The 18,228-nt window shown below is 33.4% G+C and overlaps 1 protein-coding gene across 1 annotated transcript; it reads right to left on the bottom strand.

Annotated features, from left to right (window-relative positions):
* Positions 1–9,884: 9,884 nt before the first annotated feature.
* Positions 9,885–17,405, bottom strand: LOC112039441 (small ribosomal subunit protein uS9m). The gene is made up of 4 exons (XM_024072319.2): positions 16,807–17,405; positions 15,362–15,802; positions 10,627–10,707; positions 9,885–10,367 (listed from the first exon to the last, which is right to left on the bottom strand). Exons 1-4 carry the CDS (start codon positions 17,321–17,323, stop codon positions 10,276–10,278), a joined length of 1,131 nt encoding a protein of 376 aa, XP_023928087.1. The 5' UTR covers positions 17,324–17,405; the 3' UTR covers positions 9,885–10,275.
* Between the last annotated feature and the right edge of the window lie 823 nt (positions 17,406–18,228).

Below are 18,228 nucleotides of genomic sequence, written 5' to 3'. Positions count from 1 at the left end.
AATCAACAAAGAAACACAAATCACAAAGAAAGGAAAGTCTGAGAAAATGAAGGAAAGTGCAAGAAAGTTAGAGAGAGAGAGAGAGAGAGAGAGAGAGAGAGAGAGAATGAATGGAGGACTTGTATTCAATTACAATCTTTCTACATTAAAATACATTCATGCTCATAAAGCTGTTTATATACTACAAAGACTGTTTAATAGCTTAATTTAACAACCCAAAATATCTATAACTAAACCCCAAAAATATTTGGAGCTATGTCCTTGGAAATTAGGAAATATGTTAAGCTAACTAACAGAATTACACGCCCAAGCTTAACGAAAATTTAAGCAAAGTGAAGCGCACTGTTTTATTATGTTTTGATGAAGTCAGTCACTTAAATAAAATGGCGCGTTTTAATGCTTCCTCTATTAAATGAAACGACGCGTTTAATTAACATGCAATCGTTTTATCCTTCTTCTTTAAACTTCTTTTCAGACTCCTTCTTCCTTCCTTCAACATCCCCCCTCAAACTGATAGGGGAAAAATCAACCAGAAGTTTGGACCGATGAAGATGGAACGAAGGAGCAGGAAGCGACTTAGTAAAAATGTCTGCAAAATTGTGACGGCCTGAAACAAAACCAATCTGCAATTGCTTACGAAGAACTTTCTCACGAGTGAAGTGATAATCAACTTCAAGATGTTTGGTGTGAGAATGAAAGACTAGATTAGCAGAAACATTATCACACCAAATGACAGGAACATGAGTGAGAAAAATGCGAAGTTCCTTGAACAAAGTACGAAGCCAAGATAATTCAGCTACAGTAGTAGCTAAGGCACGATACTTTGCCTCAGTTGAAGAATGAGACATAGTACTCTTCTTCTTAGCAGACCAGGAAATGGGATTGGGCCCAAGAAACACAAGCAACCAAGTTGTAGACCTACAATCTGTAGGATCCTCCACCCAATCTATGTCTGAAAACGCAAATTGGGTTAAAGGCCCTGGAGTAAAAAAAATCCCAAAATGTAAAGTGCCTCTAATATAACGAAGAACTCTCTTCACAACCTCAAAATGAGTAGTGGTAGGGTTACTCATGAATTGGCATAATTGATGAACACTAAAGGCAATATCTGGGCGAGTAAAGGTCAGATACTGAAGAGCACCAACCATGCTCCTGTATTGAGTGGGATCAGAAAGAAGAACACCATCATGAGGAACCAAACGAGTGGAAGGACATGAGGGAGTCTTGGTAGGCTTGGAATTTTCCATATGGAATCTATGAAGCACATCAAAAGCATATTTAGTCTGTGTTAGAGTGAGACCATAAGTGGATTTAGTAATTTGAATGCCTAAGAATTAGTTAAGAGGCCCCAAATCCTTGAGTTCAAATACTTGACCAAGAGCTACAATCAAATTATGAATTTGGGTGGAATCATTCGCAGTAACAATGATGTCATCCACATATAAAAGGAGATAGATGATGGTATGAGCTGAGCAAAAAAAAAACAAGGAGTTGTCATTCATGGAGGCAATGAGGGCTAGATGAAGCAATTGAAAGGCAAATCTCTCAAACCAAGCCCTTGGTGCTTGTTTGACACCATAGAGAGATTTGTGAAGTTTGCATAGATAATCTGGATGAGCACGATCCACATATCTAGGGGGTTGATGCATATATACCTCTTCTTTGAGAAAGCCATGAAGAAACACATTATACACATCAAGCTGTCTCAACTCCCACCTATAACTCATAGCAATAGCCAAAACAAGTCTCACTGTTGCAGGCTTAACCACAGGACTAAAGGTTTCATGAAAGTCTACACGAGCTTGTTGATGGAATCCTTTAGCAACAAGCCTGGCCTTATACCTAAAGATGGAACCATAACTGTTCAATTTAAGTTTCAACACCCATTTGTAGCCAACCAAGTTAACATGTGGAGGAGCATGAATAAGGGACCAGGTCTGCTGTCTTTGAAGTGCCTGAAATTCAACATCCATAGCCTCACACCACCTGGGATACTTAGAAGCAATTTTATAAGAAGGTGTTTCTGTATAGGTATAATCAATGGAAGCCTTATAGCAAAGTTTGGGATTAGGTTTGGTGATGCCACTCTTGGACCTAGTTTGCATAGGATGGGAATTAAAGGTAGGGATAGGTAAAGGAACAGATGGAGGAAAGTCATGGGAGAAATAGGTAAAGAAACAAAATCTATGAGTGTGGAAATAGACAAAGTGACAGGTTCAGTGACTGTGGAAGGTAATAAAGAAGGTGAAGCAGTGGGTGGAGAAGGTATAGGAGTAGGAATGAGATCAGCTAAGAATGAGGAACTTGTAGTAGATGAAGATGTGATAGAATTGGAATGTGATAGACTAGGGGAGTGAGATGGATAGGGACCAAGCAATGATGACTGATTGGTAGAGTGTAAGTAAAGCTGATCGAACAACCAAGTAGGAACAGTAGAAGTATAAGTATTGGTGGACACAAATTGAATAGGTAAGGTAGAAGGGAACTTAGATTCATTAAAAACCACATGCCTAGAAGTATATACATGATTTGTGTGAGGATCAAGACAAAGGTATCCCTTAGATTGAGAAGGATAGCCAATGAAGATACACTCCCTAGTCCTAGGTTCAAGTTTATGAGCTGTGTAAGGTCTAAGATTTGGATAACAGGCACATCCAAAGATTTTAAGATGTGTAAGGTCAGGTAAGGAAAAGTAAAGTGTAAACCAATGAGATTTCCAATGAAGAACAGAAGAAGGAAGTAAATATATCAAGGTAACTGCAGTTTGAGCTGCAAAAGACCAAAATGAGTAGTTCAAAGAAACTTGAGACAAAAGAGCAATAACAGTTTCTATGATGTGCCTGTGTTTCTTCTCAACAACTCCATTTTGTTGAAGGGTATGAGGGCAAGAAATCTAATAAAAAATGCCATGATTTGTTAAATGAGATTTGAATTCATTGGAAGAAAATTCACCCCCTCCATCAGATCTAAATGTTTTAATTTTCAAAGAAAATTGAGTTACAACCATAGCATTGAACTAAACAAACATATCACAAGCTTCTGATTTGGCATATAGGCCTATCTAATCAAGCCAAATGACTAAGCTTTCGACATATTTGGCATATAGGCCTATCTGATCTAGGACCACCTGAACTAGATTGACCTTGTTGGAAATGGTTGAAAGGACTAAACTGAGAAGATTGACCATTTGAGCCTCTACCACCTATTCCTCCTCTATTATTAAAATCCCTCAGCCTCTCCCTCTATTTTGGTTTTGATTATAACCATTGTCATTAGACTTCTGATTTGTTGATGCAGCCATAGCAAAGATAGAGTCTTTAACCTCTAATCTTTCATTGAGGGATTCTTCTTCTACATTTAACAACGTTGAGGGCTCATCGAAACCAAGCTGGGTACTCCTGGTTTTGATTGCTGATCTGAATGCATTAAATTCTTTTGGAAGTCCCTTAATTGCAATGTGGAATAATTCCTCATCATCCACAATAACTCCAACAGCTAATAGCTTGTCTCTTACAACTTTAATTTTTTGCAGATACACATCCACAGAATCACTTCCTTTCTTCAAATTATGAAGTTCACTCTTAAGATTCATGATGTGAGATCTTGAGACTAAAGAAAACCTATTTTCCAGCATCTTCTAGACTTCTATGGCAGTTGCACAACCAACAATGAGTGCAAGCACAGATGGAGATAAAGTTGAACTTATAAAGGTAAGCAAAGCCTTTTCCTTTGATTTCCAAATCAAGAAATCTGGATTCACAATTGTAGTGTATGATCTAGATAAATCCTTAAGAAACTTCTTAGGAAAAAGTTGAGGCTCTTTAAGCAGCTCATACAAGGAATAGGTTTCAAGAACCATGGAAATTTGATGTTTCCATAAAATATAGTTTGTATTGTCAAGCTTTAGTGTCATCATATTGGACCTATTAGAGAGAAGCAGAAGAGGTTGATTTACCAGACTTGATGACATTGAGGAAGTAGATGAAGATGATGCCATTGTTGAGCTTGAGGCAACCATAGTTAAAGCTTGAGTAGCAGCAGCAGTAGTATGCTTTGATACCATGATGGAAAACTCAGTAAGTAGAGAACTGAGTTCTGAAGACTATCACCAATTGAATCAACAAAGAAACACAAATCACAGAGAAAGGAAAGTCTGAGAAAATGAAGGAAAGTACAAGAGAGAGAGAGAGAGAGAGAGAGAATGGAAGACTTGTATTCAATTACAATCTTTCTGCATAAAAATACATTCGTGCTTATAGAGCTGTCTATATACTACAAAGACTGCTTAATAGCTAACTAACAAAATTACGCACCCAAGCTTAACGAACATTTAAGCAAAAGTGAAGCACACCGTTTTATTAATTTTTGATGAAGTCAATCACTTAAATAAAACGGCATGTTTTAATGCTTCCTCTATTAAATGAAACGATGCATTTAATCAACACGTAGTCGTTTTATCCTTCTTCTTCAAACTTCTTTTCAGACTTCTTCTTCCTTCCTTCAACAGCATGCACACGAAACATGGCTTGGTGTATTGATGGTATTCTGAAATGTTGGTTGGGATATTTTCTCTATAAAATATCAGCATTGCGTGGAATTCATTACCTCACTCAAAATTCAATCACCTTAACCTCTCTCTCTCTCTCTCTCTCTCTCTCTCTCTCTCTCTCTGTTTTTACACATCTCATCTTCTCCCTCTCTCAACAATGGCAGGCTACCATTTCGCGTGTATCATGAAAGGAGTGTTATGTTCAGCCAAGACACTCCTCCATGGTATGGACTCCTATGGTTGGAGGTGAAGTAAATGGAACTGGGGCATTTGTTGATGATGCGATCCATACAATTTCGAGTTAAATCAGCCAGAACTAAGTCATTTTGATCTGGCTTATTTAACTTAAAACTATACGAATCGCATCATCATCCAATGCCCAGCTCCATTTGCTCCACCTCCAACCATAAGAGTCCATACCATGGAGGAGTTTGACCTGCCTTGGCTAAACATGACACTCCTTTCATTATACGCGTTCCAGGTCCGCCACTTCCTGAGGCTTAAAAGGACAGTTCTTCTTGTTGTTACAGCTTGGAGTTGTTGGGGGTGGTGGTTTGGGTTAAAAAACTAAGTTAAGTTGTGTACTATGTTTTATTTATGGTGTGTTTAGATTTTCTGTTGTTGTTGTTGTGGCATGGGTCTGTGTTTATTTGCTTTCCAAGAATGTTTAGTTTGGTTTGTTTCTAGTTAGAAGTGTAGTTATCGTTCATCCTCCTTTGTAATAGCAGCAAGTTTTAAAATTATTATAATAAAACTAGTTGCAGACCTGTGTGTTGCACATGATAAATTTTTAGGTAAAATACTATTTTAGTCCCTATACTTTATAAAGAGTTTTTTTTTTTTTTTTAATCATATTTTTCATAATCTTGTCTATAATGTTTTTTACCATTATTATATATTTTTTGGTTGATGATTTGCATAACATAGACATTAAATAAGAGGAAGAACTATTCATTAGATTTTTTAAAGTCATGGTGCATGAAGGTTATGATTATATATATATATATATATATAAGGTTAAATGATATGTCAACAAATGAGATTATAAAATTTTCCAACTTTATTTCTAATATAATTTCTAAATTACTGAAGAACGTCTCATTTTTAGTTATGATATGAATTATAATTTCCCTAGTTAGAGTTTGATTAGTTTTAAGTTTAAATTTTGTATTATTATATTTTATTTTTGATTATGGATTTAATTAAGTGAATGTAATGGTTGATTTTATTGCACTATAAAGTTTTTAATGTCCATTGTATAGCCATTTCTATTTTATTTCTTACTCCTCTTGACCATCTTTTTATTTTCTAAATAACGGTTATTAATTGACGTTTGATTTCATTTCATTTTTTTTTCTTCCGTTATTTATTCGTTATTACTTTGTATGTTCCCTTGCTAGTTGTAAATTTTATGGTTATCAGTAATAAATAGATATCATTGATGGCTTAAATAGGTTTTTACGCTAGTGGTATGTCAAAAGTTTTTTTTTTTTTTTCAAGGAAATATGAAAGACATTTCTCTAGTTTGGTCTCAATCAATTAAGATATCCATAATATATTAATGGAAGTAATAATGAGCCTTAATTTTTTTTTTTTTTTTTTAATGTATGAAATGGTTAGGTTAGTGATATGTCAAAGTTTTTATAAAAAAAAAATAATAAATAAATAATTCCAAGGAAATGTAAAAGGTCTTTTTTTGAAAAAAAAAAAGTAAATTGTGATTTTTTGAATTGTAGAAATATGATTTTTTTTTAATTACCTTATTTATAGATTTTATTATTAAATTATAAACATCTAAATTAAAGCAGATAAATATATAAATGCAAAATTATATGTAAAGTTACAACCGCACAAGATAAATATGTATAGATTTTTTTTATTTTTTATTCATGAATCATTATTTCATTGTTTACTTATAAATATCTAAACTAAAGATTTTTTTCTTAAAAAAATATAAATTAAAATAGATGAATATGTAAAGGTAAAATTATATGAAAAGTTAAAACTACCCAAGATGAACGTTTAACCATTAGTAGATATGTGTTTTTTGAAGACTAAAAGTATACTCGATTGCTTTAACTAGAACTATATAGCTATGCAAATATTGTTACGAGTGGCCTTACAAAACAGATATTTCATTTTGCAAAAAACTTTACATGAGCTCCTCTTTTGTGACAACTTTTTTTTTTTTTTTTCTTTTTGCCAAAACAACTTAAAAATATTAAGACTTAAGTTAACACATATGGTAGTTGTAGAACACATCAATGATATGAAAAATAGAAAGGTTTTAATATTTAAAAAGCATTTTTAGTAGATTGTAATATAAAGCATTTTTTTCTCAATATTTTATGTAATTTTCCCCTTAAGATCAATATTGTTGGCATCCTTTAAAGATGATACATAATATTTTTGAGAAGAAGAAGAAGAAGAAGCAGAGATGATTCTAACACATTATATAAAATTATGGACAAAGTTTAGCTACAAAATTGGTTGTAACCTAAGGCTACAACCTTACTTAATAAAATAAAAATTACTATATATTTTAAAAATCTAACCATTGAATTACATGTTCTTTATGCTCTTAATACACATGTCAAATTTTGTATCAATCGGAAATTATTTACTATATGATTTGTAAGTTTATATTTTATACATAATTTTAAACTATAAAAACTTGCAATTTAAACAATTTATTGATGACATAGCTATTGATCTTTAATTTTTTAGAAATTTTGCAAGTATTAAGGATATAAGAAGAAGATGTAATCTAATGGTGGATTTGTCAAAATTCACCTCCAATAAAAAGATATTGATTAAAGTTGTAGCATTAAACTACAACAAATTTTGTAGCTAAACTTTGTCCTAAAATTATTAAGTTTGCTTGATTTAAATTTGTGGCAAATAATAATAATAATAATAATGTATCTATGATAAAAGTTTTTATCTAAATGATATATAGTAGTTCATATTTTTTTAGTCTTGATTCAAAAAGTTCGTTCTCAATAGCCTTTTAAGTCTACAAATTGCTCAATCTATAGGCCTAGACACATTCAAAGAGTGCTATCTAAATTATAAATTATATGACCCTTTATCACACAAATATTTTGATTTCCCTAATGTATGGTAAAGGAAGGCAGGTTTGGGTCTAGCCATTTTCTTGATTTGTGTTGCATAATTTAATAGTATGGAGGATATGATTGGATTTAAATGCTGAATAAAATAAGATGGGAAGGAAAAAAAAAAGTAAAAATAAAATATATAACAATAAACATCAAATTATCCAAGTCTTTCTATGTAACATTATAACAATATATTATTTTATACTATATGTACAATGCAGTAGGATAATATTTAATTAAAGAGAATATAAAAGATAATAACTTAAAACACAAAATTAAATTGCATCAACCCAAAGTAGAATTCTAATTAACACAAAAATTCATCAACCTAAAGAATTGATGCAATAAAAATAAACATAAAAATCAGACAAAACATGAAAAACAAACTAAGAGAGAGAAAAGTAACATTTTTTGTGTGAAAAAACTATGCATAGAATGAAAAAAAAAAATGTCAAATTTATAGTAAAATGTTAAGAATAAGAAAAATCAAAATAAATGAAGATAAAAAGATAGAGAAAGAATAATATTAAGGTAGAAAGTAGTGAAGAGATGAAGAGGTAAAAGGGAGGGAGAGTTTTGAAAAATTAATAATAAAAATAATGGTTAAAAGATATTTTAATTTTTAAATAATAGAGTTTTTAAGTCACCTTAAATGAGAAAATGTTTAAAAACATATATTAAAAAAATTGGACACAAAAAATGATAACGTGGCTACTAATGTGGCTCAACGTGAGTGTAACAACATTAAATACTACACATCAACTTTTAGCAATATATAGATAGATATAAATTTGTCTATTTGGTTTGCAAAGCACTATTTTTTGTACTTTGACTTCCTAACAGGTAATTAAGGTCATTAACTTAAAAGAACCCACAGCTAAGGGAAATGTAATGACACTTATGTCCCAGACAAGACAAGGAGTCCCAAGTCATAAATTAATTAATTACCCCTCCTCCTCATTCTGCTTAAGTTGATAGTGTTGTAATTTGCATATAATAGAATATGCGCATATGAGTCTCTTATTAGAGTAAGCTAATTACCATACATAATAGCAATCAATAATGTTGACGTAAATTAATTTTTAAGAGAGTGCCATTAATGATCAATGCATCATTTATAATACAGTAGGGGATGCTCTTTCAACTAATTCAACATCATCAAACTCATGATTAAAGTGTATCAAATGTGAAAAGTACTAATTTTTTTTAAATGGTACCAAAAGATTGAGTTTTAAAGTTCAAAATTTTTGTTAGGGGAATTGGAGGTATTCACAGTGTTGTATTGCGTTGCATCACTTGCTGGATATCAATCTGGATATAAATTTTGGGCTTTTTGTGTGGTGGTGAATAAGAGAAATGCATTTTTGCTTAAAATATTCTGACGCCATATTGCCGACTATGCTATAGTGTGTTTGTAGATATGGAAATATTAAAACCCTTCATTTCTCGGATACTGAGTTGAGCTCGAGCGAGTTACAACAAGACGAGAGAGAGAACAATCATTTAATATATAAAATCCATAATTGAGGACTTATTTATAAAATCCAAAATTTTAAGAAAAAAATCATTTAATGTATGGTCTTTTACATAAAATTGAAGACCCTCGACTCATTGGAAATAAGAAAAATGCCCAACATATGTTTCCAACATTCCTAAATCTCAATGATACACTTCAAAACTTTGCTTGCTACCTGCCAGGCAATCCCAATTAATTTTCAAATTGATGTAACAATAAATATAATTAATATATATGTCACTTTAACACCATAATAGATATATATATATATATATATTTGTTTTTATGATTTGTGATGCATCAATTTATACCTTTTATGTAGTATATATTAATATCCCTAGACTACTCATCTTAAATAGTTGGCTTAAGAATATAAGAGAAAATTTAATACACCATTTGTCTAGAGAAAAATAGATTGATATAAGGAATCATCCAAATAACATAAGGTGTTTCTTTTAATAAAATTAGGCTATATCCTTGAAGCAAAGCTCATAAACTGTCTATTCCAATATAGTTTCAAATTAATTAAGCCTCATCTCTAAGTATAGAAATATATTTAGAGGAAGAGATCTTTCTAGTACACTTTTTCACCTGCATATAAGTAATTGGATAGGGACCAGATTAAGAGTGCAACGAACATGGCAGCAAAGGCAAGCTCCATTGTTGTAACAATTCCCAGAGCAGCTTGAGGTATATCTACTGTGGATAATTTTGCTGTAACATTTTGACTAATCACTTATAATATTTGCTCAATTGTCACAAGTATTGCCACTTCTTAGAAGCGTAATCTGTGATTTCATATTGTTAAACAACTCATCATTGCCAATAGGTACAAAAGAAACTGCAGATGAGGATAGAGGCCAAGGGAAGTACATGCAGGCTATATCAGAGAAAGCCCAAAAGATTACTTTTTAGGCTGTTCACTAAAATTCTAGCAGCACTCAAAGGAGTACAATTGCATTACAAGCTACATTACAGAGGAGATTCCTGGCCAAACAAGTCCATCTCAAAAAGTTACTGTTGTGTGTCAAAATTGAAGTTCAAGATAAAACAGGTCCTGCAGTAAAGCAAATTCACATCCAAACAAATAATTAACGCTTGACCCATTGAAAGCTCTTTCTTGCTTTAGCTTTGCCCGGTTTTTTCCTTTCCACAACACGTGAGTCCCTTGTCAAGAAACCAGCTGGTAAACAAATTGGCTGTTTTAGTTTTTGATAATTATAAGATCATGATTAATTAACAATCAGAATTCAGAATGCAAGAACTAGCCTTGTAAAGATGCATTGCCACAAATTATATTTGAAAGAGCTACCCGGTAAAGTGGGAAAGAGTTATTTATGTTTTCCTCAGAATATGGTGTGATGTGCAATATATGGTATATTAGCCTTATTAGGCAGAAAAAAAGAATATATAAAAAGTTAATATGTATTTAGAGATTTTACCATCTCTGAGTGCAGGACGTAGGTCTGGTTCCCAATTTTGCAAGGCCCTGCTGATCCCCAACCGAATAGCTCCGACTTGACCTGTCACCAAGTTCAGGCAATTAGTTTATGAGGTCAGCAATTAAGTTACTGGTTTATAGATAGTACAAGAATATAGAGCTCATAGTCATATATTAAAAAAATCAGAAAAGGAAAGGAATCAGCTTCCTCTGTAATATTAATACTACAAAGCCAAAGCCCAGAAGCTATTTGTAAATTATACACTTCAACCACAACCAACATCCCCACCCCCTCAAAAAAATAAGTAATCAAAAAGGTCTAATAACTTAGTCCATGTATGTTTCCAACATGTGCAGGCAGATCTAATATATTGAAATAGCCGAGATTGTCTAAATTAAATCACCACCACTCAATCACACATATAATTTAGATTTTCTTGAGAAGATACATATATATGGGCATTTCTTCTTTCTTTACATTGGTTTTCAAAAATAAAAAATCCTAAAAAGAGGTTGGAAAATTTTCATAATTAAAAGGAACACTAATGAACAAAAAAAAAAACAAAGCAAACACTATAAACCATGATTTTTTTTTTAAATGAAAGGTTTTTCTCAGCAGGTAGTAATACAACTCAAACAAAAGTCTTGAAATTTCCCCCCACCTTAATGTAGGGGGAAGATACCATTTGGCCCAAAGACCATAGGTAGCGAAAAAACCAGAAAGGTTAAGACAAAAGTCCCAACTAATATCCTCATTAAAGATGGCACCCTTTCTGGACAAGGAAACAAGAGGTCCGTTTGGATTGAACTTATTGTTGCTGAAACTGAAAACTGAAAACTGAAAATACTGTAACAAAATAATTTTTAAATGTGTAAATAGTACCGTGGGACCCATTTTTAATATTTTTTTAGTATGTAAACAGTGCTAAACAGTGCATGAACAGTGTTTTTTGTCTATTGTACAGTAAAATCATGTGATTTTACTGTTCACTTGCCAGGAAAAAAAAAAAAGGAAAAACGCAAAACATGGACTCAGCTTTCAGCTGAGTCCAAACGCCCTCAAGGTAATGATATTCTGAACTTGAAATTGATGTCAAGGAGCACCCATTCAGTTTATCAATTTCAATCACCTTTATAATCTATAATACATCTACAAACATTATGAAAACATCTCGTCCTGGCGTCTTGTATTCCACTGCTAGCATACAGTTTAGAAAAGGTGAAGATGACTGTTTCTTATAATCTGTCACATCACAACCTCCTCTTCCAGCACTCTATATCAAAAGGCAGAGGGGCTTCATATTAGGAGGGATGTTGGGAGTGACAGTCTACATTAGTGCCTTAATGGCAGTGGTAAGTTCGATACTCGGTCCATTTACCATGAGCTTTGGGATGCTCCTAACTCCATCTTCCCTTGGAAAGGCATTTGGAAAGTAAAGATTCCTAGAAGGGTGGCTTTCTTTATGTCAACAGCAGCTCATTGTCAGATTCTTACTTTGGATAATCTCATGAGTAGGGGTCTCCCTTTGGCGAATCAATGTCGTATGTGTCGTTGTAATGGGGAATCTGTGGATCATCTCCTTCTTCATTGTGACGTAGCACATTCTTTATGGGTGCGCATGCTTCGGGTTTTTGGGATTCAATGGGTCATTCCAGGCTTTATAGCGAGTTTATTATTTTGTTGGAGACACTGACTTGGGAAACATTATTTAGATATTTTGAATTTGGTTTCAAGTTGTTTAATGTGGATCGTTTGGATGGAACAAATCATTGCTCCATTGAGAATACTAAGAAATCATTGGTTTAGTTAAAAGGTTTGTGCTAGCGAACTCTTTTTGATTGGTCTTGGTGTTGGGATTCCTCGGATTGTTCTTCTATCATAGAGTTCCTCTTTTCTCTTAGAATAGTCTCTTGATTTCTCTGTTTCTTTGCCTTTTGTTGTTTTTTTTTTCTGTGTTCATTATCGTGAACACCTTGTATTCTCCTTTCTTTATCTTTTATCAATAATATATGCATATTACCTATCAAAAAAAAGCTGATGACCAAAAAAAATAGATACTAATCAATTGGAGTAGACTAATTTCAGGGAGAGCCAATTGCTAGCAACTGAGAGACAGATAGTATAAACATACCCAAGGAATCACCAATACAGTGCAGTCCTTAATGAGGTATATTTTACAGTAGTAATCATCTTAATACAGCTATTCAAAAGGGCAAAGATATGGGGACAGAAAATGCCAGGTAGAAGCAAGTTTGGATGGCTGAAGTAGAGATGTAGAATCAACAAACAATCAGTGTCAATAGTCTTTCGACCAAATTGCATCTCCTCCCACATAAAAAAGAGATGGAGGATGAAGTCATGGGTACAATCATGTATAGGTGTATGAGTTGTATATACCAATCAAAAGAAAAATCAAATAAATAACAAACACCACACCAAGCATGCTGAGGCAGAGGAAGGAATACAATGGGAAGGGGGGATTGTGTAACATACTTTCTTTGGAAGAAAATTTATTAGAAAATACAATTTATTCCCCCAGAAATTACAATCTAAGATTCAAGGAATGAACATACAAAATCAGTTGGAAAACTGAGCAACAATACTTGTTAGGTAAGGAGCTTATGAGAATGTAAAGATGGTTTGCTAAGCAAACACTAACAAAAAATATATACGATACCAGAGAGAGAGAGAGAGAGAGAGAGAGAGAGATGGAGATCAATGGGTCATGCCAGGCTTTGTTGCATGTTTACTATTTTGTTGGAGAAATTGGCTTGGAAAGTATAAATCAGATATTTGGAATTTGGTTCTAGGTTGTTTGATAAGGATTGTTTGGTGACAGCGGAATCATAGCTTGTTTAAGGATACTGAAAAATCATTGGATCATTTAAAAGATTTGTGTCAACAAACTTTATTTGATTGGTATTGGTGTTGGGGTTCCTCAAAATGTTCATCCAGCATTGAGTTTCTTGCTTCTCTTAGTATAGCCCTTTGATTTTTTGTGTCCTTTTTTTTTTCTTTACTCTTTGCCCTTTTGTGTTCATCATCGTGGATCCTTTGTTTCTTATTTTTTTATGATCAATAATACTACTCTTATTACCTATCAAAGAGAGAGAGAGAGAGAGAGAGAATAAGCCGCACTTAATCAAGCTGCTTTCGGTATGCTTGGCTAACATCAAAGCTATTTTTGAACTTATTCTCAGCTAATATTTTAAGTGATCTATAATAAAGTACAAGTAGACAAAGAAATCAAAAGAATTCAACTTGTGCTCAGTACAACTACTGGTTCTTAACATAAAAATATCATCTTTTCTTTTTCCTTTTCTTTTTTGGGAAGGCCGGATGGGGTGGGGTCAAACTCAGAAATGATGTGGAAGGAAAAACTAGTTCAACTACTGATTGCTATTGACAGAAAGTGTGAGTTGATGTAAAAGGCACTATTTTCATATGTAGATATGTTTAAAGGCCAAAATGAAGAATAAATTATGTGTCGAGACCAAAGACAAACTAGTAATATGAGTAATGACTAAACATGTATCTCAATCCTCATCCATTTAATAAAAGAAACTGTCTTTGAGATATTGTTTAGCTGGAAGCCTGAATGTCTAAAGACGGCGTGTGTCCTGGTCTCTAATGCATATTTTGGATTCTCTATATATTCTATTGTAATTTCAGGGGTACAGTCCAATAAACAGCCAGTGTACTTTAGCAATCTTTCTCTGCTATGGAATAAATTTTCATACACTTAGAAATATATTCCCAACCTATTCAAGCCACACTAGCTTTACTGCCTTATCCAATCTGGCCAAGCTTGGCTTGCATAGTTAACAAAATTAAGGATTCCCAACCCATTTTGAACTGAGATTAACCACCATGGATACACACAAATCACTATTTCAGGACAACATGAAAATCAGAGAACAAGTTGGGAGGTCTGGTCAAAAATTTAGAAGTACAAATATGAATGATCAGACTAAGAAGCATGTACTTCAAAGTTCAAAACTAAAATGATCTTATAGGTACATATATAGATCTGCTGTGTATAAGTGATGGAAGACATTTAAATTTTTCTACTACCTTTAATTACCATATATTATCGGTTTATACTAACATATTCAATAAAAGTAACAATATACTCAAATTGGAAAGTAAAAAAGAAATAAGAGAACTAAATCCTAGGTGTTTGGTTAGTAGAAGATGTCTTTGCTGAATAGAACTCGAGTAAGTGCAAAACAGTTCTGCCTTATGTTTTTTCATAAGGTAGCTTCTTGAATATACATCTTTCTTACTTATCAAAAAAAAAAAAAAAAAACAGAGTTGGTGGAACGTCCCCTCATTCATTGCTCAGTAGTTAGGAAACTTTTAGCCTTCTGTGGATTATGCCTGAATCCATGAAAGATCTATCCAAAACTCAGGAGGTTACAAGATTGATAAGCCTTCTTAGCCTATCTTTACATAATTTATATGGGTTTATTAATCATTTTAATTTATGCAAAATAACATTAGCTATAAAAATATACACATGCATTTGTTTTACATTCTCCTGACGAAGCATATTCATACCATATCAAAAAGAATAATTTGGCCCAAATTAAGTCATAACAGATAGTGGGACGAAAAAAAGAAGCATGTGATAAAATCAAAGTTCTCCCTAATTTTCAACTTGCATAAAATGAACTCAACAAAATAAAAAATTTAAACCTTTTAGCAGAATTTTAGCTACAAACAGTTAACTAACCTGAGACACCACCTCCTTTCACAGTACAGTTGATATCCCAAAGGCCCAAAGTCTTTGTCTCTGAAAAAGGTCGCAGGAGTGCAGCACGATGATCAAGCATGGGAAAATAGACATCGAATTCTTTATCATTAACTACAAATTTTCCATCACCAGGTTGAAGAAAGACACGGGCTATACTGCATTTTCTCCTCCCTGTTCCATAAGCTCTTCCCTTCTCATCTACTTGTCTCACTCTTGCTTTGGCAACTTCCTCCTGTTTCTGGCGCTCTATTTCAGCTCTTGAGGATTTTCTTGTATTTTTCTCATATCGCATTTCCTCTATTTCACTTAGAGGAGGTAATCCCTCAATCCCTTCTAAGTCCTTGAGGGCAATCAAACTGTCTAGCATTTCATCTGTGATTCCAGATGCAGCAATAAGGTCACCAAATGCACGATTTGGACCTGCAATCAGAAATACAGAATCAGTACACATTTCGCTGCTAATTTGTAAACTTGATATGAGAAAAGTGATGGATTTCACCTTGATAGTTTAAGCTAGTAAACAACCACCAATTAAGTCAAACTTACACAAACTACTTTCAGTCAAGCTTGTTTTCACTCAATCAAGTTGAAGTTGTATTGGAAATTTACTAAACGTCTAAACCAAAACCAACACTTTGCTTGGCCTGGCTAAGCTATTATTCTCAATAACATAAACAAAATCTCAAGGAAATCAGGAAAATAAAAAGAGCATGACATTCAAATTCAACAGCAACAACCCAGTCCTAGTCCTATAATTTTGGGGTCTGCAATGGATTCCAAACATATTAGATAGGGTTGACCACAAGTATTCTTTTCTGCCATTCTATTCTATCTAAAGCCATACTCTCTATTATTTCCTTAATTAACATTTTTTTTTTAAACTGTTTCTATCATTGTTATTTTTTGGTCTTCCTTTACCTTTTTCCGTTCCCTCAACTTAAATCAACTCACTCTCTCATTGGCGCCAATAACCAGCATGACATCCATATTCCCCAATCAAAATTTCCTAAGCTTCAAAACTTAACAAAAAGCCCATATGCCAAGTTCAATATCTTCATTAAGAACTCTACCATCAAGTATTTGCATTCAAAAAGCCTTTTTTTTTTTTTTTTAATTAAAAATCCTAAGAAGAATTACTTGGCAAGAGAAAACAGTTGGTGAAAAGTATAAATGCAGTATTCCCATTCCTAGTCACAGACCAATAAAACAGAAATCCCTTTTTTTTTTTTTTTCTTTGGTCTAAAAATATAGAAATGCATCCAAAATACCCATCATCCAAAATGATCAATTATATGGGGTGGCCTCGTTTCTTGAAAATTGGGAATAGTAAGTCTAATTTTGCTATACTAATTTAGAAACCCATATGCAAAAACTAATATCCAAAAAACCAAAAATAAAATTATGCTCTAAATAACACAATGTACCTTTCAGTACAGCAGTGAGCTCTTGTTTCTCTCTCTCTAACAACCTCAATGCCTCCTCTCTCTTCTCTCTCTCCACATCATCACCACCACCACCACTAGTACTGCTGACACTACTCTCACCCGCGGTGTCGCCGAGCTCCCGTACACCCACCTCCTCCTCCTTCAATCCGAACACGTCGTCCTTGTCCTCGTCCACAAGGTTCCACGGCTTGTACTCCACATCCTCGCCACTCTTCGCTCCGATCGCCTCGCTCGATTTCAACCACGAGTCCACGTCGTCGTTTCCGGCAGGAGAGTCCTGGGCGAAGAACTGTTCGAATTTCGAGTCGCTCTCGTGGGAAAGGTTCCATGAAGTCGATGAAGGTGGGTCCTTGCCATTGTTGTTGGAGGAGGAGAAGAATTTGGGGATGAAATTGGGGCTTTGGATTTGTGGGGTTTGGGGATGTGAATGTGATTTTGGGGAAATTAGGGTTAGACGACGGAGATGCGAGGGTTTTGGAAGGAGACGAGAGAGCATGGTGGTGAAGGTGAATCACAGTTCACAGAGTGTGTGTGTGAGAGAGAGAGAGTTTAGGGAGGTTTGGACCGTTTGGTTTTGGTAGGGTTTTAGAAATGGAAAGAAGGGTCCAGGACAGTCCGGTTGTAGAAATTGGGCCGGTAAATCAGATGGATTTGGGCTGTCTTGGCCCGTTTGGAATAAAGGAAACTCAGTGGTCTAACAACATTATATTTTTCAGAACAAGGTTTGGCTACAAAGTTGTAGCTTTAAGTTACAATTTCACTTAATATCTTTTTATTGAATGTGAATATTAATAAATTTACTGTTGGATTGCATTTACATCTTATATCTTACATGCTTGCAAAAAATTTAGAAGATTAAAGATCAATAACTATATTATTAATCTAGTGGCGGAGTTAGGATTTGAGTTAAGGGGTGGGGGCAAAATTTATATATGATATACGTACTTACACAAATTAATATGAATATATAATATTTGAGACTAATTTGAAAAATTAAAAGCTATTCATTTAAACACTAAGTGATATTTAATTTAATTATACAACCAAAAAAAAAAAAAATCCACAAACAAAAAAAGCTTGTTCATAATATTGTATTTATTTATTGAGATATTTCTAACATGAGTGATAAAAAAAAAAAAAAAAAAATAAAAAATCCACAAACAAAAAAAGCTTGTTCATAATATTGTATTTATTTATTGAGATATTTCTAACATGAGTGATAAAAAAAAAAAAAAAAAAAAACTACAAACAAAAAAAGCCTGTTCATAATATTGTATTTATTTATTGAGATATTTCTAACATGGGTGATCAATTTTTTTTTTTTAGAGCCAAAACTCAAGTTGTGAACGAAACTATTAGTAGTTAGATAGATATTGAATGCAATATATGTGAATTTCTATT

The sequence above is a fragment of the Quercus suber genome, unplaced genomic scaffold, assembly GCF_002906115.3.
Source record: "Quercus suber isolate HL8 unplaced genomic scaffold, Cork oak 2.0 scaffold_1033, whole genome shotgun sequence".
Taxonomy (NCBI): domain Eukaryota; kingdom Viridiplantae; phylum Streptophyta; class Magnoliopsida; order Fagales; family Fagaceae; genus Quercus; species Quercus suber.
The sequence above is the reverse complement of the archived record's forward strand: the minus strand, read 5'-3'. Positions and strand labels throughout refer to the sequence as shown.